This window comes from Erythrolamprus reginae, chromosome 2 (assembly GCF_031021105.1).
Source record: "Erythrolamprus reginae isolate rEryReg1 chromosome 2, rEryReg1.hap1, whole genome shotgun sequence".
In the NCBI taxonomy this organism is placed as follows: Eukaryota; Metazoa; Chordata; class Lepidosauria; order Squamata; family Dipsadidae; genus Erythrolamprus; species Erythrolamprus reginae.
This window is the reverse complement of record NC_091951.1, coordinates 77,411,285-77,439,003: the sequence shown is the minus strand read 5'-3', so window position 1 is coordinate 77,439,003 and position 27,719 is coordinate 77,411,285. Positions and strand designations below refer to the sequence as shown.

Sequence of the window (27,719 nt, the reverse complement as noted above, 5' to 3'; positions counted from 1 at the left end):
CAAGGGGCGGGCAATGAAACGGTTAGGCGCCGGGAACCTTGGCAACACGCGAGTGCTGGCGTTAACTCCACGAGAGCGACTGAGAGGGACGGACTGAGTCTAATCGCCGCCAGCGGAATGAAGATCGAGGAGGTGAAAAGCACTTCGAAGACCCAGCGTATCGCGGCCCACAGTCATGTCAAGGGCCTGGGGCTGGACGACAGCGGGGCGGCCAAGCCAGCGGCAGCCGGGCTCGTGGGGCAGGAGAACGCGCGGGAGGTAAGAGGGGTTTGGGAAATTGTTCCGCAAAGGATTCGGTTTTTCCCCATCACTAGCGCCTGTTTCACTTCAGCATCCTCATTCGGGTCCCATGTTCGGCAGAGAGAGAGAGAGACCCCCCCCCCCAACTTGATCCTTATGCTGCATCAAATTCGGTGAAATTTCCAACTAACTGCAATTTTATTTGAAGGCTTGTGGTATCATTGTGGAATTGATCAGAAGTAAGAAGATGGCTGGCAGAGCGGTATTACTGGCCGGACCTCCTGGGACAGGCAAGGTAAGGTACATTTTCCTTCATTTGTTTCCTAGCTGATCTCTAAATATACTGCTCAAAAAAATAAAGGGAACACTCACACAGCACATCCTATATCTCAATCAGTGAAATATTCTCACTGAATATCTCTACAAAGTTGAATGTGCACAACAGCATGTGAGATTGATTGTCAATCAGTGTTGCTTCCTAAGTGGACAGTTTGATTTCACAGAAATTTGATTTACATGGAGTTATTTTGTGTTGTTTAAGTGTTCCCTTTATTTTTTTGAGCAGTGTATATTAGTGGTTACCTAAGTGCCTGGTGTGATAATATGTAAATACATTTCTTTTCAGGTATTATACCCTTAGTGGTATGGTTAACATTTCAGTAGAGGTAGCACTAGGGAAAGAATGCATACCTATGATATGGTAGTAGGCTGGTATCTTTAAAAATACAGAATAATGGACATAGAACAATATAAAGAAATAATAATAATTTTAGGATGGGGTGCTATTAGATTAAAAGTAGGGAAGAAAATTCCAGCCTGTCAACTATGATATGAGTAAGGAGGAGAAGCGCTCAAGAGAAGGTAAAAGAAGTAGGAAGTAGGAAATGAAGATAGACTAGAAGAGAGTAGAGAGAAGAAGTGGAAGATGCTCAGGTGCCAGACCTTTGGGCAACATCATCTTTTTTATTTAATTCTTGGCATTTTTTGCTCCCATGCATGTGAGACAACTCAAGCTGTGCACACAGTGCACCAGTGGCAGCAAGTAAGAGCAATCTGTCCCTCTAGAGACTTCCTGGGAGGACGAAAACAGCCTGCCCAGGCTCCCAGGGCCTGTTTCCAGCCTGCCCAAACTTCCAGTACTTAGTTCCTGTATAGTGGATAGTCAATCATAAAGGCAGGAGTTATTTATATCTTCAATATCTCCACTTATGTTACCAGTTTGGTCGTCTTTACATTTACCTTAGCTTTTTTTTTCAGTGTACTCCATGACCTTCATCACTAAGGTTTTCACATCATTGGCATTTTCAGCAGTCAGAGTAGCATCAGAAGCATAAGGTAGTTAGCACTGTTTCTTCCTCCAGTTTTGAAACTACATTCATTTTCCAATCCAGCTTCCTCATTAGGTATATACCATATATAAATTGAATAACTAAGATGAAAATATGTAGCTTTGTTTCAATAGTAATAGTTCTTAGACTTATATATTGCCCCATAGTGCTTTATAGCATTCTCTGGGCTGTTTACAATTTCAGCATATTGCTCCCAACAATCTGGGTCCTCATTTTACCAACCTCGGAAAGATGGAAAACTAAATCAATCTTGAGTTCTATCAGGATCAAACTTCAGAGTTTGCTTGAAATGCTTCATTCTAACCACTGCACCGCCAGTGTTCCTATTGTGTCCTGACTGGCTTCTTGATTTTGGGATAGATTTCACATGAGAATTATGATACTCTGAGACTTCCATTTTCATAAACACATTCCATAACTTGATATAAATGACACAATCTAATTCCTTTCTATAATCAATGAAGCAGACATGTATTTGTTTTGGGAAATCTTTGGCTTTCTCAATTATCCATGGTGGATTGTGTGTCTTGTTCCTTGGCCTTTTGCAAAGCCAGATTGAACATCTGGCATCTCCTTTTCCATGTAGAGCTTTCATCTATGTTGGATGATCCTAATTGTTAGTGTGAAATTAAGAATATTATTAAATAGCTACACATTCATTAAGTCTCCTTTTCTTGATACTTTTGTGCAGACTGGTTTCTTCCGATCTGTTGAACAAGCAAAAGGAGGCGGGGAATCCCATTTGCTTGCCGTAACGTCAAAGCCCCGCCCCGGGAATCCCAGCATGGGCGGCAAGCAAATGGGATTCCCCACCCCCTTTTGCTTGCAGCGCCATTCCCGAGGCGGGGAAATCCCATCAACCCTGAGCAGCCCACCTTCTTGCCAGGGGGAGAGGAAACCAAGCTCAAGTGGAGGGCATCCAAGGCAGGGGAGCTGCTGCGTGCACCGGGGCGGGTATTTTGGGCTCGGGGGCGGCGTGGCTCTCCCCCCCCCTGTTGCGCCCATTGCCCAGCCTTAGCTCACCCCGGCGCTCTTTGGAAAGGGGAGGGGGGAAGGTTCTGTGTTGATATAGGCACCGCCCTCCCGTCTTCCGCCAAAGCAGCCCGTGGCCGCCTGTCTCCTTTTATTTCTTACGGAAAAGGCTCAGCCACCACGGTCATTGGCCACCATGGTGGTGTGTTGCTTGAGCTGCTCCAGCGCTGACTCCATCTTCTGCTTTTTCACGGGGGAAACTGACATAATCGCGCGCATGGTGGCGAAAGAAATTAAAGGAGGAGGCGCAGCTGCGGCGTCCAAGCCCTTTCCGTAGAAATAAAAGGAGACAGGCGGCCGCGGGCTGCTTTGGCGGTTTACGGGAGGGCGGGGCCAGAAGTGTTGGGGTTCGGGTTCGGTGAACTTACCCGAACTTTGCCGCCAAGTTCGGCCAAACCCACCAAACCCGAACTTCGATGGGTTCGCCCAACACTACTAATAACTGCCTTAGTAGAGGTCACATACACACAAACTTAAAGGCAGTATTTTCTTGCAAAAGATGAACTGTATGACTGTAACTTGTTGCTAGTATACTTAAGATTATTATTAATATTGATTGTTTCCTGATTGCTTATTTGACCCCTATGACAATCATTAATTGTTGTACCTTATGATTTTTGACAAATGTATATTTTCTTTTATGTACACTGAGAGCATATGCACCAAAGACAAATTCCTTGTGTGTCCAATCACACTTGGCCAATAAAAAATTCTATTCTATTCTATTAATTAGTTATCATTAACAGTTGGCATAAGTTCAGAAAGTTGTAAAATAGCAATTAGTCTTTGATAGCTCACAAGTTTGGCAAAATGCCCATGAGTTGTCTTCAAATAACAAACCAAAGCAGATAAAAAGAGCAGAAATTTTCCAGACACGAGTCCATAGACACACACACCAATTTCAAACATTGTTTCTTGCAGAGATTCAACTGCCCCAGCTTTCCTTAAGTAGACTAGCGGAATGGCCAATTAGCCCCAAGTCTTACTCCCAAGGAGACCTTCTCTGGAGTAACAACTCCTGCTTTTTGGCAGCTCTGTGCGTTCGTGCATTAAGAATAGGCGAAACTTCTTTCTCATCACTGCTATAGGGTCCTGGAGGTTCTAAAGGCCCTGACTCTGCCACTGAGTCCCCGCCAGCTTCCTCACTGTCCGACTTGGGTGCCAGCTGCATAGGCCCCTGGCACATCACCAGGTCAGCCTTTTCTTAAACAGGATCCAATATCAGCTGCATGGGCTGCTGGTGGGCCACAACAGTTACCCACCAGAAGAACAGGCAAAGATCCATTCATTATCTGTCGGTTCCCTTCTAATTCAGGGCTCCAAAAGAGCTCTGAGTCTCAGGTTATATTGAAATGATATAGAAAATATTTTGTAGAAGATGAATTCAAATTCTGGATTCAAGCCAGAGTATTTATTTTATAGAAATTAAATTAAAATCAGATGATTATTTTTTAAATGAGTTTTAGTTGGGTAATGGAATATTTATGTATGTTTGTGATTCTTTTCCCATTGTCTTCAGACTGCTTTAGCTCTTGCAATTGCTCAGGAGCTGGGAAGTAAGGTTCCCTTTTGCCCTATGGTTGGAAGTGAGGTATATTCTACTGAAATAAAGAAAACTGAAGTCTTGATGGAAAATTTCAGAAGAGCAATTGGTAAGAGACTTACAGCAAAAAATTTTTTTTAAAAAAATGTGTGTGTGTGTGTGTGTAAGGATTTATACATTTATTAAATCTATGTGCAACTCAACATTTTTATATTCAGTGTGCAGCATTTATTATTTTGATTGTAAGGACACATTTGTTCTCTTTGATGTGTTCTTGCCCAATGATTGACTTGTCTGCTAGTGTCTTTGTAGGAACTGGTGTTTTCTATATTATGATATGTTACCTAAAGCCAGTCAAAAATAGTACAAACGATACTTTTTTCAGTCTAACTGAGTGTGTTGACAAATAAATTTGATTAAGGGGCTTTACAGGTAGTTTGTTCATGGAATTAACTTTATCTTTATTAATTGAATTTATTAGCTGAAATATATATTTAAGTTTCAATTTATACTTCCAGTTATTCCTTTTGATGAACAAACATTTGCACCTAAAATCTTAAGTTACTCTCTGCTGACAGTTGATATCACTATTCCTTTTAGACTTTTGCATTGCTCAAATATAGCTTAATTGTTTTATTATTGTGTCCGACATCTGTTAATTTCCCCTGGGCTCTCTATGATTTAACTCAGACCATCATCTAAGTATTCAGTAGCATTAAAGTGAAGAAATGTTTCCATCAGTTGTTGCAGCTGAAAAAAGTGACTCATTGATTTCTCTAAGAAAGAGACTTTCAATCATCTATAGTCTTTAAGTTACAATTAAATTGGCAGGGTTCATGGAGAGAGAGTTCAAAGATGGAGAGAGCACTGTCTGCAATATTTCCTTGATGTGATGAAGAGTAACCTGTCAGATTTGGAAATTTGAACCAACAGTTGAAACCTGTGTCAAACGCATTTGTCATTGCTAGAGATAGCAATAATTTAACAGCCAGCTATATTGTTGATACTTCACATTCTCTGGATGTTAGGATGGAGATGCTTCCAAACAAGTATTAGATGTTAGTGACAGAATTTTTTCTACATCTGTTGAACTGGGCTGATTTCTCTTTTAGAAGTTATTAATGTTTTAAAATAACATTGGTAATCCAAACATTATTTTAGTGCCAGTAGTGTAATTTTTTTAAAAAATTCTTATACAGTTACATATATTTTCACTCTTAAATTAAGAATTTCCTAAATGATACAGTGGGATAAGCCAGGGGTCGACAAAGTTGTTCAGAATCTAGGAGCCAGCCAAAAAATTTAGGAGCCAGAATTTTTTTTAAGCAAACTTGGTTTTTTGCCGAGTCTCCACCTGACATCGCTTTCACCCCCTCCCCCCCGGCGCAGGCCTGGCTCCGCCGAGCCGGCTCTGCTGTACTCCCGTCGGGATCCGAGGGGAGACCGTTAGTCAGAAACCGAAACAGAGAAGAAGGAAAGGGAGACCGGGCCGGGGACGCGGGTGAGGGGGGGAGGGGGGAGGAGGGGTTACTGGTCGGAAGTCACCGCGCACGCGGCCGGAGGAGGAATGAACAAAACCTCACGCCGGGAGGGGAGGGGCTTCCGCTTCTCTCCGAAGGCGGGTGAGCGGCCAAGATCGGAGCGTCTGTGTGCGGTGGGGGGGAGTGAAGGGGTTCGAGTAGGAGGCGGAATGGAGGCAAGGGGGGGAGGGAGAGACGCACGCAAGCGCAGGGGACGCTGGGAAAGCAGCTCGCTCCGAGGTTGATGGGCGGAGCTACGGAAGCCAAGATGTACCATTTCTGGGCGTAAACACAAGGCGGGAAAAATATACTGTATACCAGTGATTTTCAACCTTTTTTGAGCCGCGGCACATTTTTTACATTTACAAAATCCTGGGGCACACCACCAACCAAAATGACACAAATCTAATAAATAAATAAATAATAAATAAATACATACATACATACATACATACATACATACATACATACATACATACATACATACATAAATAACCCCCTCATATATACAATCCCATGTAACATCCCCTTATAAATACAGTCAATCATCAATCATCCCTCCTGAAATTTATACCACTGTCTCATTTCTGGGTACTTCTCCTGTCTTTCCCCCTTTTCTCTCTCGTGTTTCTCATTTCTCTCTCTTCCTCCCTTTTTCCCTCATTCCTTCTCCCTCTCACTTCTCCTCTTTTTCCATCCCTGTCTCTCTCCCCCCCTTATGTGTGTGTATGTATACACACTCCAACCATTTCCAAAACCAGTTGAGGGCTGGGGTTTTTTTCTCTTTTATCCTTTTCAAAAACAGGTGTGGGCTGGGGGGGTTTTCTTATTATTTGGGTGCTTTTTACCATATGCTTCAAGAATCACCTCTCTCTCTCTTTTGTTTCACTCTCCTCTCATTCTCTGCCTCAATCATTTTCTCATTTCTCCTTTTTTCTCCCCTTTTTGTTCTCATTTCTCTCACTCTCCTTTCCTCTCCCTATCTGTCTTGCTTTCTCTCTCTCTTGCTATCTTTTTCTCTCTCTTGTTCTCTTATTTTCTCTCTCTCTCTTGTTCTTTCTCTCTCTCATGCTTTCTCTCTCTTGTTCTTTCTCTCTCTGTTGCTCTCTCTCTCTTATTTTCTCTCTCTCTCTCTCTTTCCTTTCTCTCATTCCCTCTTTCTCTCTATCCTTTCTATCTCTCACTCTTTCCTTCTCTCCCTCCCTTTCTCTCTCTTTCCATTCCCTCTTTCTCTCTATCCTTTCTATCTCTCACTCTTTCCTTCTCCCCCTCTCTTTCTCTCTCTTTCCTTTCTCTCATTCCCTTTCTATCCTTTCTATCTCTCACTTTTTCTTTCTCTCCCTCCCTTTCTCTCTCTTTCCTTTCTCTCATTCCATCTTTGTCTCCTGGGGCTGACTGCGCCTGCCCTGCACCCCCCACCGCGGAGGGAAAGCATTTGGCATCGGCACCGCCAACCCCCCCCCCCCCTCCACAAGCAGCAAAAGCCTCTGCGACTGAGCCGGAAGGCAAACGGCGCACCCCACCGCTTAGGCTTTTGCTGCTCCTGGGGGGGGGGAGGATTTTCTCCTCCCCGCCCCCCCGGCAGCCAAACGTCGCTGGTGCAGGAAAGCAGCGTGTTAAAAGGCGCGCTGCTTTCACGGAAAACAAACCCGGCTTTCCTGGCAACGGAGGATGACAAGCAGGATGAAGCGGGGTGGAGCAACGCGAGGCTCAAGCAGGCAGCTTCCGCGCGTTTCTTTCAGCGGAAGAGGAGGAGAGGGAGCGGATCGGGCGGGCGGGGGCTGCGCCTTCTACTGCCGGCGCCTCCCCGCCCCCGCCCCCCCCCCCCCAGGCAGGCAGGGGAATGGGGACTGCGCGCCCATGGAAAAGGGCACGCAGGGGGGGTATTTTGGGGTGCGCGGGTAGCGGCGGCGGCGGGCAATAGCCGGGGGGCGGCTTCTGCAAGTGGGAGCTCCAGGGCTGAAGCCTCAGCCCTGGAGCTCCCACTTGCAGGAGCCACCTCGTGAAAAACACTGCTGTATACATACAGTACAGCAGGCAACATTTTCTAGGCGCCAGACAACATTTTCTAGGCGCCACTGGCGACCAGGCGCCTGGGTTTGTCGATCCTTGGGATAAGCAATAGCAATTAATTTTGACAAATATTACAAACAACATATAATTTTAGCTCTTACCAGTTAAACTTGAATTTAAAAGTACTGAAAATATAAAAGATAAGTATCAGAAATAGCAATGGTAATGAAAAACAATGTGATGTTGCATCCAGAAATAGTGTTATAAAGATGTTATACCTTTTCATGATTTCCCCAATGCTTGGGTTTGTTGTCAAACTAAGTTTGATTATTTTGTTAACAGAGAGGGCATGCAGAGAAATAGGACTTTTTTTTCTTTGTCCTAAACCTCTTCATAGTTACTTGAATTTTTATTATTATGAATATATTATTTATTTTCCTTAAAGGTTTCCATTGAATTGACAAGCCTATCTGGAGATGTTGACCATCTGGAACATTCCAATAAAAATGGCAGCTTATAACTTGTATATTTAATATTTACAGGACTAAGAATTAAAGAAACCAAGGAAGTTTATGAAGGAGAAGTCACAGAATTAACTCCCTGTGAAACTGAGAATCCTATGGGAGGATACGGCAAAACCATTAGTCATGTCATTATTGGGCTCAAAACAGCAAAAGGAACTAAACAGCTAAAGGTAGCTATGGTCATTTTTCAAATGTTCCTCAACTTCTTAATAGTTCTGTTTTATGAATAAAAAAGAAAGGGAAACAGCGGTTTTGAGGAAGTTTTTATTTACTTTTCTCTTTTATAGGTTTATTCTGCAAATGGATATAAGATCTAGTTAGAAATTTCAATTATCTTTCAGTTAGCTTGGCACATGCACATTTGTTTATAGATGCTGTCTATCCTCCATTGAGAGAAGCAGTTGAAATAAACATTTCTTCTGATGGGTGACCTTTTAAATTGCTAAATAATTTCTCAAGAGCTGTATAATTCATTTAAACTGAAATCCTATTCATACTCACTTGAAAGTGAGCCTGTTAAGGCCAGTGGGGCTTTTTCTAAGTATTTTTGTTCAATATTGCCAGAGACTTAAAATATTGGTTACCACCGGTCCCGCTGTGCACCAAGTTACTTCTTCCCACCTTTTCCTTTTGAAAAAGAAAAAAGAAATGGAAACAACAAAACGTAATTCTATATGGCTAGCATATATTGACTAATATTCCAAAAAGGGCAAGAATGCACTGGACTTTGTAAACTGAAGTTTTTCTGTGCACTCTAAAGCAGCAATCCCACAGGGTTTCTTTCTGCATTTTTTAAAATTTATTTATTTATTTATTTCTTATTTATTCGGGTTTTTTATGCCGCCCTTCCCCTTAGACTCAGGGCGGCTTACAACATGTTAGCAATAGCACTTTATAAACAGAGCCAGCATATTGCCCCCACAATTCGGGTCCTCATTTTACCCACCTCATAAGGATGGAAGGATGAATCAACCTTAAGCCGGTGATGAGATTTGAACCGCTGACCTACAGATCTACAGTCAGCTTCAGTGGCCTGCAGTACAGCACTCTACCTGCTGTGCCACCCGGCTCAGATGGCATGCCGGCCAGCTGATTTTTGGCTCACACAGAGGCTCCGAGAGGACGTTTTTGGCTTCCAGAGAGCATCCAGGGGGATGGGGGAGGCCACTTTTACCTTCCCTTGGCTCCAGGAAAGCTTTTGGAGACTTGGGAGGGCGAAACACAACCCTACTGGACCCACCATAAGTTGGGAAACAGGCTGTTTCCGGCCTCCAGAGGACCTCTAGTGGCCTGCAGTACTGCACTCTACCTACTGCGGCCCCTCAGCTCTTAGATTTTTCCATGGGCGTGAGGAAGTCATGCCTCTCTGACTGCTTTTCTGATGGGACCCGGAGGAGGCCAGCTCTGTGTGCTCTAATTGGTCTCTGGGAGGTATGTGGCAGGAGACGGTCCCGTAAATAATCCGGCCGTGAGCCATATAGGGTGACTACTATTAAACACCTCGGCCTTCTTCCTAGTCTGTGGCTTGGGATAATGGTGATCACCATGGCTTAATTCATATCCTCCCCCCACCCCTACAAAAGGTGATAATTTGACAGCTACCAATATTTCACAATAATTTACAATAATATGTATATATATGTTAAACACCCCCCCCCCCCAAAAAAGTTAAATATTCTGTAAAAACATTTAAAATCAGTCATTAGCAATCAAAGGAAAATTCCATTTAAAAAGGTGCTTTGACATGAGTGAAAAAGTAGACATAGTTTTTAGGTTAGCATTTTGTGTGAATTTAGCTAGTGTGTTTTGTACATTTTTGTAGCTTACATGATAGTGGCTATGAATCAGTTATAGCCAATTAATCAGAAGGGCTTAAATGATACGTTAACCACAGTTTTATCTTGGAGTTTTACCTCTCCAGAGTATCTGATGTTTAAATGAGGGCATAAGAAGAATATGTAAAAGCAACTGAAATACCATCTGAATGTGACAGTATAATGTTGAATTTAAAGTATTTATATTATAATTACAGTTTGCATTAAATCAATCTAAATAGTAGTTGAATTTGACAAATTAGCTCACTCTAAACGTAGATAAATCTAAATTCCTAAAGCATGTTCTTCCAGTACTATAAATATTGCTTCTTGGATGGCTTTTTGTAGAATCAAACATGATTTTTATAAAACCAGGTTGTCTGTTTTTGATGTTAATGTAGTTAATCACTGTTTATTTTCTCTAACTCCAGTTGGATCCCAGCATATTTGAAAGTTTGCAAAAGGAAAGGGTAGAAGCTGGCGATGTAATTTATATTGAAGCAAATAGTGGAGCTGTCAAGGTAAAGCAAGAAAGTAGCCGTGAAGCTCTGTGTATTTTGACTTGCCTTCCTGTCTCCTTTGGTAAAAAGTCTTATGTCCTAACAACCTTAATCCCTTCTAGTATATGTTACCTTTTTCTTGAAGTATAAAATCTCTTTTTCTTACATGAATGCCACCGCTAAAGAAAGCAGTAATGCTATTCATAAATAAGGTAATTTTATCTGAGACCCTGGGTTACAATTGCAATGAATGCTTCCTCACTGATTTTTAATACTTGACTTGAAACTTGTGTGTTTCTTATTCGTAAAAGCATGGCAAGAAGATTTAAAGTAACTTCAGTCATGCTCATAAAGAATGCATAGAGCTTTTAATCTTTATCCCTGTAGATATTTTTTTTTGTCATGAGATGTATGCATCTAGAAGGAAATGCTGCATTAGTTAGCATGCTGCTCTTATCTGATTTAAAATGTAGTATAAAGAGATGCTTGGTGCTTAATGGACAAGCATAATATTTTGCATCAAACAATAAATCATCCATGTCCAAAGGAATCTAAAATGATTTCTACACTTTCTACTAAATTATTTGGATTTCTCCTTTACTCCATTTTCATTTCCAGAAAAGTAGAAGGGGAAAAAATACAAGTCCTGACAGTAGAATTTCACAGCTTTTCATTTTCAAAGACAAGACTGGCATTTTCAGAACTCAACCAGAGCTATAACTATAAAACAAGACCTTTGTTTTATCAGCCTATATGTCACTCTCTGAATATTTGTAATAACACTAACTGTAAGTATAGTATGCATGATTTCTAAATCCTTCTCCACAGAGGCAAGGTAGGTGTGATACCTATGCTACTGAATTTGACCTTGAGGCTGAAGAATATGTTCCCTTGCCAAAGGGTGATGTGCACAAGAAGAAAGAAATTATCCAGGATGTCACACTGCATGATTTGGATGTAGCCAATGCTCGGCCTCAGGTACGAATGGCAAACTATATGCTCATACAGAAAGGGAAAAAAATAATAATAGCAGGGTGGATTTGATTGAAATCAACTCGATTAAATCATAATTTTTACAGAACAGCTGTCATCTCTGCTCCACAGCGGCTCCTCCTCTGACCTGTTGACTCACCAACAGTCCTAATATTGCAGAATATACAACCTTATAATAATAATAATAATAATAATAATAATAATAATAATAATAATAAATAATAATAATTTATTAGATTTGTATGCTGCCCCTCTCTGCTATATAACTAATCTTCATTTCATGATGAATAAACTAAAATGTTAATGTATTAAGATATTCATGAACTGGGAGAGCCATGTTAACAAGGTCAGCCAATGAAAAGGCATAGCAACTAAGTCAGCCAATGATAGTTAAACCCTTCTGAGTCTGTGCAGAGAATCGAAACTGGAACTTAAGCTTAACACTGGGTATGACTCTGTCCACTCCGTGCTTGTCTGCTGTGCTGAAATGAAGCTAACTCTCCTGTTTGTGTTTACATGAAGAAATAATCTACTTGTGGTATTGTGTGTGTGTGTTTATAAAGAAGTTAATGAATCCAGCTGAATCAGTCATCTGTGCTTCTGGAAATTGATTTTTTTTGCAACAAACTCTGATATAATGTATCTTAAATAAAAATCATTTTATTTAAATAAATTTGATTAAAAAAATAAAAAATCCTATTTTAATAAAAATACGTTTATAATAAATTTATTTTAAAGAAATCATCGATTTTTATCACCCTGGTTAACAGTAAATTCATTTGTTGACTGATAAAACAACCAGGCTGCTACAACAAAACTGTTAAGAACATTCTCCTTTATAATTACAGTATTAGTTTTGCTTCAACCTCATGGTTCTGCCAAAGAGCTATTTTCTCTGTGTGTTTGTGTCCTAAAAAAGCCTATTATTTCTTGAATTGTATGCTGACATAGAGAGAGAAAGAATATTTGGGCTCTTCAGATTCTTAGAGATGATTTGTAACTTGTATTTCCCGTTCAGAGAATTTTATTTTATTTTATTTGATTTCTATGCCGCTCAATCCCAAGGACTCAGGGTGGCTTACAATACAAATTGTAATATAAATTACCAAAAACAATAAAAAGAAGTCAAAAAATACAATCTAAGCTCTAAAACCCTAATTAAAACTCATAATAGAATAACTCAACAGCACACATACTTGCCTTTCATACAAATTCATACATGTGGTCAAGCTAGTTGTTGATTTAGGGCCCCCAGGCCTGCCGGCATAGCCAGGTCTTCGTGGCCTTACAGAAAGCCAATAGGGTGGGAACAGTACGGACATCGGCAACAGAGAAGGCCCTCCCCCGCAATCTCACCAACCTACATTGCTTAGCTGACGGGACCTGGAGGAGGCCAACTCTGTGTGCTCTAATTGGTCTCTGGGAGGTATGTGGCAATAGACGGTCCCATAGATAATCTGGCCCTTAGCCATGTAGGGCTTTATGGGTAATAACCAGCAACTTGAATTGTGCCCGGAGACTAATAGGAAGACAGTGCAGCTCACGGAGTATAGGTGTTATATGGCTGTACCGAGGTGCATCCATGACAACTGCATTCTGGACAATTTGGAGTCTCCAAACACTCTTCAAGGGTAACTCCATGTAGAGTGCATTGCAGTAATCAAGACAGGAGGTGATGAGGTCCTGAGCGACTGCACAGAGCCTCCTGGTTCAAATAGGGCCGCAGCTGGTGCACCAACTTGGGCAAAGACCCCCCTGGCCACAGCCTAGAGATGGTGATCAAGGTTCACCTGTGGGTCCAGGAGGACACCCAAGTTGCGGACCCTATCTGAGGGGGGTCATTGTTTCTCCCCCCAGAACAATGGACGTACAGATAGAATAGTCCTTAGGAGGAAATGCCCACAGCCACTCAGTCTTGTCTGGGTTGAGCTTGAGCCTGTTGGCCCCCATCCAGACCCTTACAGCTTCCAAGCACCGGTATATCACATCCACTGCTTCACTGAATTGGCATGGGGTGGAGATGTATAACTGGGTATCATCAACATACTGATGATACCTCACCCCAATGCCGTCAGATGATCTTGCCCAGCAGCTTCATGTAGATATTAAATAGTAGGGGGAAGAGGACAGACCCTGCGGCACCCCGCAAAGGAGAGGCCGAGGGGTGGACCTCTGCCCCCCCCCCCCCACTAACACCGACTGCGAGCAACTGGAGAGATAGGCGGAGAATCACCATAAAATGGTGCCTCCCACTCCCAATCCCTCTAGCCATTGCAGAAGGATATCGTGGTTGATGGTATTGAAGGCCGCTGAGAGGCTGAGGAGCACCAGGATAGAGAAATGTTCCCTATCCCAGGCCCACCAGAGATCATCCATCAATGCGACCAAAGCAGTTTCTATGCTGTGACCAGTCCTGAAACCAGACTGAAAGGAATCCAGATAATCAGCCAAATACTTAAAGCAACCCTAACTTTCTCCCAAGTGCACAAACAGCTTCTATGTAAGTGTTTTCTGGTTGTTTTTGCAAGATGTCTTTGAAAAATATAGTCTCTCTATGCACATATTTATCCCGTTTTAATACAAATTTAACAAAAGTTAAATATAGGATTAAAGGCTCAACAAAACACTGTTTTGTTTGTAATCAAACCTGAGTATGAACAATTTTTTTCTAACCATCATTTTAATGGAAACTGCTAAATCTTTTGAATGTCAAATCCCTTACTCTACAATACAGTTATGTGGAACAGGACATAGAATCTTTTAATCATACTCTAATGCAAGATTAACATGTTCCCCTCATGATCACAGCAAGGTACAGAGGTACTAGTTACATAAATGAATATTTATCAGTGTAGACTTGAAAAAGGGGGTGCTATGGTAATGGATGAGAGTCTGATGTGCTGGTTTTTTTCTCCCAACGTCAGCTCATTTTGTTGTTTCATAGCAGTGAGATAATTTAAAGCAGGGGTCCCCAACCACCGGGCCGCAGACCAGTACCGGGCCGCGGGGCATGTTGCACCGGTCCGTGGAGTCAGCAGCTGCCGGCCCTCATGCCGCCACCCCCTCCCTCCAGCGCTTCGCCTCCCGCCGGGCAAGAGGCCTCGGGAGACAGGTTCTGCCGGCCACAGGACGATGGATGGGACAGAGGGGCGGGAAGGACCGAGAGGCTCAAGCCTCTTTTGGCTTCTGCCGCGGGGCGCTTTTGCGTTTTTGGCTGGGGGGAGGCAGGAGGGCCAGCCTAACCCCCTCTCTCCAGCGCTAAGCTCCCGCTGGGCAACAGGGCTTGGGAGGCAGGTTCTGCCGGCCACAGGACGATGGCGGGAAAGAGGGGCTGGGAGGACCAGCACCCCCATGCTTAATCCCGCCCCCAACCACGCCCCTTTCCGCCCCACTGGGCCATAGAAAAATTGTCTTGCTGAAACTGGTCCCTGGTGGAAAAAACGTTGGGGACCACTGATTTAAAGGATTCAAATCATTTGATCTGTATATGGTACTTTGTTGCATAATAAAAAATTATACAAATAAAATTAAAATGTCCTAGTAGCACTGATTAAATTTCCATTATACAGTGGTACCTCAAGATACAAACCCCTCGTCTTACGAACAACCCGAGATACGAACCCGGGGTTCAGAAAAATTTTGCCTCTTCTTACGAACTTTTTTCGTCTTACGAACGCCAAACTCGAACTTCCGGGTTTGGCGTTCGGGAGGCTGCTGGGAAGCCCCGCAGTATGGCTGTCACCTTTTAAAACAGCCGGGGGGGCTTCCCAGCAGCCTCCCGAAGCCGAACCCAGAAGTTCGGGTTTGGCGTTCGGCTTCGGGAGGCTGCTGAGAAGTCCCCCGGCTGTTTTAAAAGGTGACAGCCGGGCTGCGCGGCTTTCCAGCAGCCTCCTGAAACCTGAACTTTTGCCGAACCTCCGGGTTCGGGGTTCGGGAGGCTGCTGAGAAGCCCCGCAGCCCGGTTGGTCACCGTTTAAAACAGCCGGAGGGCTTCCCAGCAGCCTCCCGAAGCCGAACGCCAAACCCGAACTTCCGGGTTCGGCGTTGGGAGGCCGCTGAGAAGCCCCGCCGCCCGGCTGTCACCTTTTAAAACTGCCGGGGGGCTTCTCGGCGGCCTCCCGAATGCCGAACCCGGAGGTTCGGGTTTGGCGTTCGGCGTTCAGGAGGCCGCTGAGAAGCCCCCGGGCTGTTTTAAAAGGTGACAGCTGGGCGACAGCGTTTTTTTGTGGGGGGGTTTTTGTTGTTGCACGGATTAATTGACTTTACATTGTTTCCTATGGGAACCTTTCATCTTACGAACCTCCCCCGGGAACCAATTAGGTTCGTAAGACAAGGTATGACTGTATTTGGATGTTATATGTTCAAAACAAATTAGTCCCTTTATATGCTGTTGATAGTCCATGTCAAAATTGATAGTCTATATGAAAATGCACCTATGTAATTGTTGGATTTTCATATAGGCTATCAATTTTAAAATAATTATGAGTGACTAGAAATTGGTTGATATATAGAACTTGAAAACTTGATATTTAGCTCAACATTCTTACATTCTTAATAAATATTTCTGTACAAGCAGTGTACAGAATTAGAATTATGTTAGAATTTTTAAAAGTTTCATTAATTCACAAATCAATTTTCTGTAGGGTGGACAAGACATCCTCTCCATGATGGGACAACTAATGAAACCAAAGAAAACTGAAATCACAGGTGCTCTGAATATATTTCTCATCTTTTTCTTATTGAAGTGATTCCATTTAATTTGGTGATACATTAATGCATCATGTTAAGTTTTTAAAAGAGGCAAAGAAAAAGTTATCTTTATGCATAGAGGAAACAAGGTCTGTATTGTTAGGGATCATTACAATTGAATAAGATTTAATCATTAAAGTGTAATTGTTAGAAATAACAATCTAATACTGTTCTTTAATACTTGCACGGCAGCCGTCCAGTAATTAGCCCCAAATTAAAACTCAAACACAAAGGTTTTGAAATGAACAAGAGTCTATTTACAAAGACGTTTGTTGAACTGCACAAACGCGAACCAAACAATGTCTTTCAACTATCAAATGAGTCTTCGTAGAGGGGCAGCATATAAATCCAATTAAATAAATAAATTTTCTTTTAACAATGGCAACAGGGACTGCAAGGATTGCCATCACTTAAGTGATGTTCCATGATATCCTACTTTACAACACTTTGTTAGAAATTCCAGTCTCAATTCCAATAATCACTCAAGGGCTACTTTTAATAAATATTTATTTGAATTGGTTTATTTGGTATTTACTTTTGTATCCACATTGTCATTTAAAAGACAACATTACAAGAGATTATTCCAAATTGTAATGCTTCAAAAATGAGAAGTTTGAAAAAGTATTATTCATTAATAATATACTTCACCTGTTTTAAAGTTTTTCACCAAAACTAGAAAGAGACAGATCCTATATGAAACAGTATTGGAAATAGCATAGACAAATGAATAAATCCTGAATTTTTGGCAGGTAACAAATAACATCGGCTACGGGCTTATCTGTGGGTTAGCAAATTTACTAGTATAAATGTTTATTTTGCTGCCAGAAGTCTTAAACCAAAAAAACCAGTATCTCACAGAATACTGTTTATAACAGTGAAAGTGAAGAAACTAGATTCATCAAAATGATTGGAGATTTTTTGGGGGAGGGGGAGTCCAAAAGTTAACACATAGCATTTATTGGATTGCATCATATTTATGAATAAATGCTTGGCGTCATTTATTTAAATGTAATTTTAATAAATGGTCTTGTACATTAGATACACTTTTACAGGTCTATAATTTAGGGGAAAGAATACTGATGAAATGATATCTAGAGGTCTGCTGTATTTTTTCCACTCAGACAAGCTTCGAGGTGAGATCAACAAGGTTGTGAATAAATACATTGATCAAGGCATTGCAGAGTTAGTCCCCGGCGTACTGTTTGTAGATGAAGTTCATATGCTGGATATTGAGTGTTTCACATATTTGCATCGAGCATTGGAATCTTCTATTGCTCCGATAGTCATCTTTGCCTCCAACCGGGGAAATTGCATAATCAGGTATGATGCTTGAAGCTTAGTCCTTCCTTGTAGGAGAGAGAAATTTCATGTTGCAGTGATCAAGATTTAGTGGGTTTCTTAAAGAATTCGCAAGGGGAAGGGGTTTCCTCCTCTCTTGTGACACATACCCAGCTATCCAAATTTACTCTGTTTATTTGCCTTGCTTTTCGATCCCCAGATGAATTTTCAATATGCTGTTTAGTAAATTTCAACACTATCAACGCTATCTGACTGTTCTGTACCCGCCTGTTCCTGTTTTTCAGTTTTTGACTTGCTTGTTTTTCATAGCCTATTTCATTTTGATCTTGATAGCTTTTGTCTTTGCTTCTCAAATTATTTTAAATTGAAATAAGTTTTGGGGTTGCATTATGCAATGTACAGGTTATGAAATATATTTAAGTGCGTATTTAACTAAAGCATGTCTTGGCATTGCACTGTTTAATGTATAATTACAACAATAGTTTATGCTAATTTTAGGCATTATCAGAGTTGTTTTTCAAGATTTAACTTTGTGCTATACTGCTAAACATCAGGCATGGTTTTTAGCCATCATTTTTGAAATTGCTTAAATTTATCTAAAATCTTTGAGGGTTCATCTATATATTTAAATTTTGCCTTCTTTTTTGCATATTCATTGTATATGATATAAATCAAGAAAAATTATTTGGTATCTTTGGGGTGTCAGGATTTAACTTTCAAAAAGACAAATATGCTTCCTTGATTACTAAAGCTCATTAGTGATTTGGTTTACTCTGGTCTTCTTGTTAGTACTTGATTTTAGGATGGAAATACTTTTATATCCCTATTGCTTCAAGAGCTTGTAAATTCTGACTTATTGCATAATTCATATGTTAGTGATACCCCAAAGCTTTTAAATGTCTCCTCGATGATAAGCATGGTTTGCTTGAATATTTTCACAGCTCATCATGTTTTTTACAGGTATAGCAACATGTGAAGCAAAGACATTAAATAATGTATTTCTTCTTTTTATTATGTTTCTCTCTTGAATTTTTAGTTAAATTTTGTTCAATTCCTCATGATAGAAGAAAAACAATGTTCACAAAGCAACATATAAGTTATAAGTAGTATAATAAAATTACATCAAGAAGGAAAGGTTGAGAATGCAAGGAAAAAAAGAATAGAATACTTTGGTGTCTTTCCTGTGACCATATCTGCCCTTTCCTTCTCTTTGGCATTGTTCTATATGTTGTACATCTTATGCTTTCTCTATTTTTTATTGTAACATTTAAATAATGTTATAATAAGATTATAATGTTAACTCCAAATATTAGAAATAAAGCAGCAGCAGTTACCCCAATAATAGCTACAGCAAAATCTTAATAACAGTAAAATTTTTGGCCTGTCTTTGTTCTTAAAACTATGTGCTCTTTTTAAATTGAGTTGCGCACTAAAAAAACAATAAATCCTACAGTTATCATGACACAGAAATATGGCATTTCAGAAATGATAATCGTATTTTCCTTTTTTCTCTCTATTAAGCATATAGCCTTGTTTCTTCTCTATACATTCTATGAATTAGGTATTCCACCTACTTTATCAGAATATATTTTGGCCTCCTACAATGGAGACTATTACAATCTGAAATTTCCCATGTATCATTTTATAAAAAGAATATGCGCTCTTAATTTTTAGAAATAAATTCCTCTTCATTTTAAGGAAGGAAAAATACATTATTGCGCTTGAGCGCTAGTCACTTTCTCATTCCTTATCCCATCCTGTCATATCAACCCCAAATAGAATCAAGGTTTTTAAGTAATAATCTGAAATGAAAGATGTTTCATGTGAAACTGGGGTGCCCTCTAATGGAGAAATGAAGTTTTCCCATTTTTCCCCCCTTCGGCTATGTAAATAATTGTCTGGCAGGAAGGAGGTCAATACTTTAATTGCATGCTGATGTTATATAGAAGCCTAAACTTTCTTTTATACTTTTTCAGGGGGACAGAAGATATTATCTCTCCACATGGGATACCTCTGGATCTTCTGGACCGGGTAATGATAATTAGAACCATGTTATATACACCACAAGAAATGAAACAGGTAATTCTTTCATATATAACATCTGGGTAATGGACAACAAATGACTTTATGGTACTTCGCTTTAAAATGTAAAATGAAGTAGCCCATTCTTATAAAAATGTGACTACAAGTCATTTTGAATGTTATTTTTCAAAGGTTTTTCTATTTGTTAGCATACTATACTGTTAATCACAAGTATGAACAAGTCAGTTTCTTGGCTGAAAATTATGCTTGAGTATATATTTGAACTTCATATTTGCTTTTTTAAAAATGAAACTAATTCAATCACCACAACAATTCTAGGTGATATACAATACTAAACTAATACAATGAAAAACAGAAAATGGGGGGAAATACAAAAAGTCTTAAAAGCCAATGTCAGGGAAACCTTGCTACAGTTACAGAATCTAGTTAAATCTAGTTGATTTTGACTGAACAAATTAAATTGGGGGATCCCTCACTTTATTCCCAAGGTCTATAGAAATGGCCATGTCTTCAGTCATTTAATACAGGACATTATGGTGGGTATTGTGTTGCCCTCAGGGGAATGCTGTCCCAGGTAGAGTGGAGGCTGAAAGATGGCCCATCTCCAAAGTCCCATGAGATGACATCATTATTATTATTATTTAATTAGATTTGTATGCCGCCCCTCTCCGCAGACTCGGGGCGGCTCACAACAGTGACAAAAACAATACAAATACAGTGGAACCCCGACATACGAGCTGCTCTACTTACGAGCAACTCGAGATAAGAGCTGGGAGGGGAGAGATATTTTTGTTCTACTTACAAGCCCAAATTCGGGATACAAGCGCCAAGGAGCTGTCTCCTGAAGCTGAACGCTAACTTCCGCGTTCGGCTTCAGGAGACAGCTGCGAAGCGGCGCGCGTGTTTTAAAAGGTTGCAGCCGGCCTGGGGGGCTCGGGGGGTGCTTGCAGCCAGCCTGGGGGGCTTGCCAGCACCCCCCCGAGCCCCCCAGGCCGGCTGCAACCTTTTAAAACATGCGCGCGGCTTCGCAGCTGTCTCCTGAAGCTGAAGGCGGAAGTTAGCTCTTTTTCTTTCTCTCTTTTACCTTCCCTTCCTCTATTTCTTCTTTTCTTTCTCCTTCCCACATTCTTCCCTCCCTCCCTTCACTCATTCCTCTCTTACTCTCCCCTTTCATAAGTTTCCTTGCTTCCTTCCTCTGTTCCTGTCCCTTCCCTCTTTCCTTCCTTCCTTCCCACCCTCCGTCCATTCATTTATCCCATTCCTCTCTTGATCGCTTAAAGCCGGTCCCTGGTGCAAAAAGGGTTGGGGACCTCTGTCCTACAGGATTGGGTGGCAGAGAAGTTGAACATATGTAAATTTAAAAGTTTAAGAAAGTTTACAAGTTAAGTGAAAGAAACTTCATTATTCATTTATATGTACATGTACATTTCTTCATTAAAAACTTGTCTTTCTGCATAATTTAGACTAACTTTGTGAGTTTTTTGAGGGCTGGAACCAATTAAAATTATTTACATTAATTCCTATGGGGAAAAGTCGTTCGAGATAAGAGCTGCTCGACTTAAGAGCCCAGGTCAGGAACGAATTAAACTCGTATCTCGAGGTACCACTGTACGGCATACAAATCCAAATAATAAATAAATAAAATAAATAAATATATACTGACAAATCTAATAATTAAAATCTAAGATAACAATTATACATTTAAAAATCTAAAAGCAAGGAACCCCAATATAAAAAACATACATACAGTCATATCATGCACTAGGACTACATAGGCAGGGGGAGATGTCTCAGTTCCCCCACGCTTGACGACAGAGGTGGGTTTTAAGGAGTTACTTGAAGGGTTTTAAGGACATTACTTTAGCAGTGGGACTTGGCGTGTTCCAATGCTGCCAGATCTTACCAGATGAGCACTAGTAGACAGTCTGCATTGGAGATATCCATGTTTTGAGCTGTAAAGATTTATACTCAGACCCTTGAGTATAACTACTATATTTTTCGGAGTATAAGATGCACCTTTCTCTTCCCTCCCGAAAAGAGGTTGAAAATCTGGGCACATTTTATGCTCCGAATGTAGCCCGCCCCCCCAAGTCTCTGAAACGGAGGTTTTAGAAGCTGAAAAAAACCTCTGAAACGGAGCTTCACAAAAAAAAAGCCTCTGAAATGGAAGTTTCAGAGGTGGAAAAAAGCAAGGAGCAGACCTCACAACCAATGAATCCGTTGTTAAAATTTACCTCTGGGAACAGCTGATTGGGAGTATTCTGGGAGGCCAATCCACCTGCCAATCAGCTTTTTTCTTTTCCTTCCCCAAAACTAAGGTGCATCTTATACTCTGGTGTGTGTTATAGTCTGAAAAATACGCTAATTGATAACCAGTGCAGCTCATGAAGTAGAGGAGTCACATGGCACAGTGAGATACTGATACATTACCCCATTGTGCGCCTACTGTAGCTTCCAAGTAGTCTTCATGGGCAGTCTCATGCAGAGTGCATCGCAATAGTCAAACCAAGAAACAGTTTAGGTAGCGACTAGCAGTAGAGCCTCCTGATCCAGAATATGATCCATATTGGTACACCAGATGAATCTGCAAAGACCTCCAGTTTGTTTTTTATTTTTACTTACATTAAAGTGGGGGAGTTGCATTAACAAAACAGTTGCTAATAATTATCTTCAACTATATTTATGTTCCTAGGCACACAAATATGGAATACCCATGTTTAAAACTTCATCTTTCTTAAGATTGGAAAAGCACTACCCATGCTTACATGGGTATTCCCTATTTGAAGAGTGTGAACTTGTAAATTCCTAGAGTTCATTTTCTGCCTTTAGGTCCTTAAAGTACTTGTGTATCCATTATTAAATTGAACTAAAGAGAACAGGACAGCCATTGTTAACGCTTTCCAAGAGAAATCTGCCCTTTACAGTTTTCCAACATACAAAATAATATTTCTGAAATCCTCAGATCCATCGTAGTGTGTGCAACATTGATTATAATTCTTGAATGTTATTATGAAATATCTGGTCAAAGATTCCCCTCATTAGTGTCTCTGTACTATGGATTGACACATAAAGAAGCGACTGCAGTTTATCATGTCAATTCTTTGTATTATTTAAGAGATAGTGTCAGTGGTGGAAAGCATTGTCACCAGATAATAGTCTCTCTTGCTGGATAAGTGCCAAGGAGGAACAGAAGCATTTATAGAAAGTAAATATACCAGTACAGCCTCATTTCCTTTAGTATAAGGAGGCTTTTGTGTATTGCTTCAAAAAAAATAGCATTGATATTTGAGATGATTTTCTATATATGACAGAATAATGTAGATTATACCAGAAATGATCACAAGGTACAGATGGTGTCAAAGAGGCCTTAATCTGAATATAAAGATAATTCAGAAGTGGTGTCATTCTCAAGAAAATCAATTCAAGTTTTCCTATATTGCATTCTATATTGTGACTTGCTTTTTCAGAGGCATGGCGGATGATAAATATATTGTTGCATAACTTCAGGCAGCTTTGGTTTGGATAGAATTTGTCAGTCTTTCCTGTGAACATTTATAAATTATATATCACATTAGGTTGCCACTGAATCTTCCTCTCTGGGTTGTTAAATGATGAAAAGTCTGTTTTATGAACTGTTGACTTTTGAAAGAATTTGGAAGATGAGCTTCTGTATTGTTTGATTAAATTAATCAGTCAATAACAAGGGAGGTGAGATGGCGAAATTGACTTCATGAAAGCAATATGTTCTTACTTTAAATTAAATATAATGTTCTATGCATTCTTCCTAAACAATTTAAAATGGAAACCTGGATGTACTCACTCTATTTAGTACAAATACCGAAAAGTTGATTGTTTCAGTTGAAAGCAAAACTTCCATAACTAATTCGTCAACCTCTACCTCGGGTAGAGTGCTGGGTTCTGGGCATCATATTTCAGAAGCAATCAAAAGAATTGGAAGAGCATATTGCAAAGGACATTAAACATGTTCAGAGGACTAGAAATGAAGACATAGGAAGAGACACTGAAATTGCTAGATATCTTTACTCTTGTTAAAAAGAAAAACCAAATGGAGATAATAGATTAATACCATTTTAAAGGGCAAACTATTAATTATTGTACAGTCTAAATTCTTATTTTATTTTTTCAGACCTGCCTGAATAGAGTTTTTATAGTGAATATTTACTTATATACTACCTCCATATACTTTTATTATGGTTTGATACAGTTTAAAACCTCTGTTAAAATCAAATATATTAACAGTAAATTTAAACTCTTGAAAGAGCTATGTAAATTGAATGTGAAAAGGATGAAAGCAAAACCATCCATATTTGGAAATCTTGGCTGAGGAAGTAGATCTTCCAAGACAGATCTAATAGTTGTGGATCCTTTTTAATTTTGAGAGTAGCAAAACCTTTCTGAGGGCAGATAAAAAGATTTGCCTCTTTTTCCTGATTTGCTACTGTCTGTGAAACTTCTCAATGATCATCCCCAGAAGTGGTGGTACCAAGTTATTTAGAACTGTTTGTCAAAATCCAAACTTGGAGCATGATTTGATGGCTAATTGGCAGCCAGTTCAGGTGCCTCACTGTTGATCTCAGGAGCGAATGTGCTTTTTTTTTCTGTATGGAAATTATTTGCTGGAATTAATTGTCATTTTTTAAAAAGAGCCTATATGTGCCAAAATTATAGTCTTGCATTTAAATCTTCAAACAACTTTGGACAAGTGAGCAAGTCAATTTACATTTTGTACTTTTATATTCCATTCTGAGATCCCTCTTCCAAAATTTGGTGGTTTGCCGCCAAAGATTTTTGGCATCTTTTTCTAATATTTGAGGTTGAAAGAACTAAAATGTTGTTGCAAATCTTTAAAATGTCTGTGAAGGCCCAGCTGTTTTATGAGGTATGACTCCATTCTCACTACTCTGATATAAAAGGCCCCCTTCCCACCAAAAAAGTGCAGTTTTTAGCCAATGAATGGTTACCCTCTGGTTTAAGAATTAGAATCTGAAGAAGAAAGAGTTATTTCCGTTCAAATAAATCCAAGAATTGTGAAACAGTACATCACATGCCCTTTTTGAAATTTCTGTAAATTTGCCTTAAGATGTTTTGGACTATGGCTCAAAAAAATTCCAACTGAGAATCAATGTAATCACTGTGGTTGGAATTTCAAGGTCCATCTACTTTGGGGGTTGTTGCTTTTCTTAAGAACCGAGTTCAGTTTTGAATGAGAGATATTAACTCTTCACAAGGAAAGCAAAAGTCTAGATAATAGGAAGATGATTTCTTAATCTTTATTCGTCAGTGATGAACACTATAAAAAGAAACCTCAATAAGATACCTTATAATCTAGATATCTTTTATTGTATCAATCCCCAATTGCATGGCTCACCCCCCTCGTCTCCTCTTCCACGTTCTGATTCTCTTGGTGTTGCATTTTTATGGCTTTAATTTAAACGAGTGCTTCTTGATATCTTGTTTACAAAGCTGCCAAAGTGAAAAATACCTGTATTATATGAGACTCACAGTTGCAGTTATCTCAACACTATAACACAACATCATTATCCAGTCTGCCCCTTATCACTCAGCTGGTAATACGGGCTGCGGGGAGCCTAGTGCCACTTTTTTTTTTTGTTACAGCCGTCCGTACTCAGACTTATTGGCGATATCTTCTTTTTCAACTTCATAAAGATCTTCAAACCAGTACAAGTTGGAGACTGTTCACAATAGATTAGATTTATCTGAATGGTTTTGTGTGGGCGTAGGTGACACTCACAGACAAAAATTTCTTACATCTTTAACCATCTTATTTATCAGGATGCTAAAAACTTTGATATGCATTTGAGCCTTGAAAAAGAGCAATTCTGGACTTTCAAAAGAAATTAGGCTGCTCAGTACTCTCAAGTGGGAATTGGTACACTGTAGTTTTTTTGGCCAGTTCGTACATTTTCTTTCATGTTTTAAAAATACAAAAAGTTATCACTGAATTCCCCCTAGTATTTTTCCAATTATAAGTTTAAAGAAACTAAGACTGCATATTTCAAATTGGATATAAAGTTGGAATTAAAATAAACTGCCCCCTAAAACATATATGAAAGATTTTATAAACCCAGGAGGCTATAATATGCCATATATTAAATGTAAGACATTTTTCCCAAAAGGCCATTTGTATTATAAATGCATTTTTATCCTGTTCTTTTCCCCCCTCGTTAGATCATAAAACTTCGAGCCCAAACAGAGAGCATAAATATTAGTGAGGAACCACTGAATCATCTTGGGGAAATTGGCACCAAAACCACATTAAGGTAAGCATGAAAAATATAAATATATAATGAAATTCAGTTTGGAAGTGAGATAAAGTTGGACAGGAAGAGACAGCTAGTATTCATCTAACTATCGTAGGACATCTGGTGAAATATCTCATCCACAATAATGACCAAGTTTAGAGCTGCTCTGACATTTCACGTTTAGTCTTCTTACTTCTGTTCCTTAATCCAGCAATTGTTAGCCAAACAGCTACTTACAACTGAAAAGTAGTAGAAATAATTGCAGAAACTAATACTGTATTCTATAAAAATAGGCCATATAGTTAATAAAGGGAATCCTGCTTCCATTTTTTCCCATTGCATTTTACAATTCTTTCATTAAGTAATCAGAATCAACTTGTACATCTGTGGTAGCTTCCAGTGATTGTTGAAGACTTTAACTTCCAAATTATACGAGACTATTGAAATGTTTGCAACCCTTGATAAATATTGTGCGAAATCAAAATACTTCTTGATAATTGATTTATAAAGATCATTGCACGGAGTTACTGATTCAGCTTGCTTTTAGTAACACAGCCACTGCACATAACATAAAATCTACATTACAGCTAGGATGTTTGGAACATAAATTATTGCTTACCGTAAAAATATCATAATTGTGAACATGGATTCTATATTTCTGCAGTTATTTCTCTGCAGTAAAGGACATAGATTTTTAAATTGTGTTTCACAGGTTGTCGCATCAGTGTCTACTGCAAATTGTTTTTGTAACTCTTAATTCCATAATTAGTGCCTTGCCCAAGTCTTTGATATTTCCAACCACAGAATATATTGGTAACATCTGGAGATCAAGCTGCTGCATTTATAATAAATATTTTTATATGTCTCATGAGAAATTTTGTTTTGTTTGTAATTATAATTGGCATGTTTATTTGATCATTGCTCTTACTATTTGGCTATAGGTATGCTGTGCAGTTACTCACCCCAGCCAATCTGCTAGCCAAAATAAATGGGAAAGATAGCATAGAAAAAGAACATGTTGAAGAAATAAATGAACTCTTCTATGATGCCAAATCCTCAGCAAAAGTCCTGGCTGATCAACAGGAAAAATACATGAAGTAAAGACATTTGTTCAGCTTTCTAGCATTCAGAACTGATTTATACATTCTCCAAGTTCTTGAAAGAAAGAGGCAGAAGAAATTATCTCAAAGAACTAAAAACCTCAAATATCAAATTACCTGTTTAGAGTAGGAACAAATCTTTGTTCCTAATTATTTAGAGGGAATATGGTGATATCTTGGTTTGTAGTAATATGATATATCTTATGTTTGTGCTGTATGAAATAGATGCCTCTGGCAAATTCTTCTGGCTATGTTTTAAATTTGATTGCTCCTGTATGCATATCTAAACAGAATATATTATTTTTTAAATATTGTGTTAAAATTGTGGAGATGTTTAATTAAAAAAATTACTAATTTTGGTTTGTTACTCAAATGTTGATCTTCCCAAGAAGAATTTTTACCCAGTAAAAAGTTATCTGTTTTGACATTCTCTGTAACCTTAAAATTGAGATGGATGGTAAGAGTTTTTTTGCCAAGCTGGTACAGTTGGGGAAGGAGGCAGCATTAATTCAAAACAGGAATTAGAATTGCTTGTAAGTACATCAAGAATGCTCTCGCTGTTGATATTCTTTTTGCAATTTGGATAGTGAAAGCTGCAGCTAAGAGATCTAGAGCTAGATGATTTATGATCTCTTGTAAATATATACACTTTTGGAGATTTGATGCTACTCTATGAAGTTCAAATAGGACTTTTTTATTATAGTCTCTAGTGAGAG

General features: G+C 39.5%; 1 protein-coding gene across 1 annotated transcript; it reads left to right on the top strand.

Moving 5' to 3' along the window:
- On the top strand, nt 1–27,362 carry RUVBL1 (RuvB like AAA ATPase 1). Its single transcript, XM_070738391.1, has 11 exons — nt 1–258; nt 449–535; nt 4,141–4,273; nt 8,240–8,391; nt 10,467–10,556; nt 11,364–11,513; nt 16,172–16,235; nt 17,399–17,597; nt 19,553–19,655; nt 25,830–25,921; nt 26,845–27,362. Exons 1-11 carry the CDS (start codon nt 118–120, stop codon nt 27,002–27,004), a joined length of 1,371 nt encoding a protein of 456 aa, XP_070594492.1. The 5' UTR covers nt 1–117; the 3' UTR covers nt 27,005–27,362.
- Nucleotides 27,363–27,719: the final 357 nt, after the last annotated feature.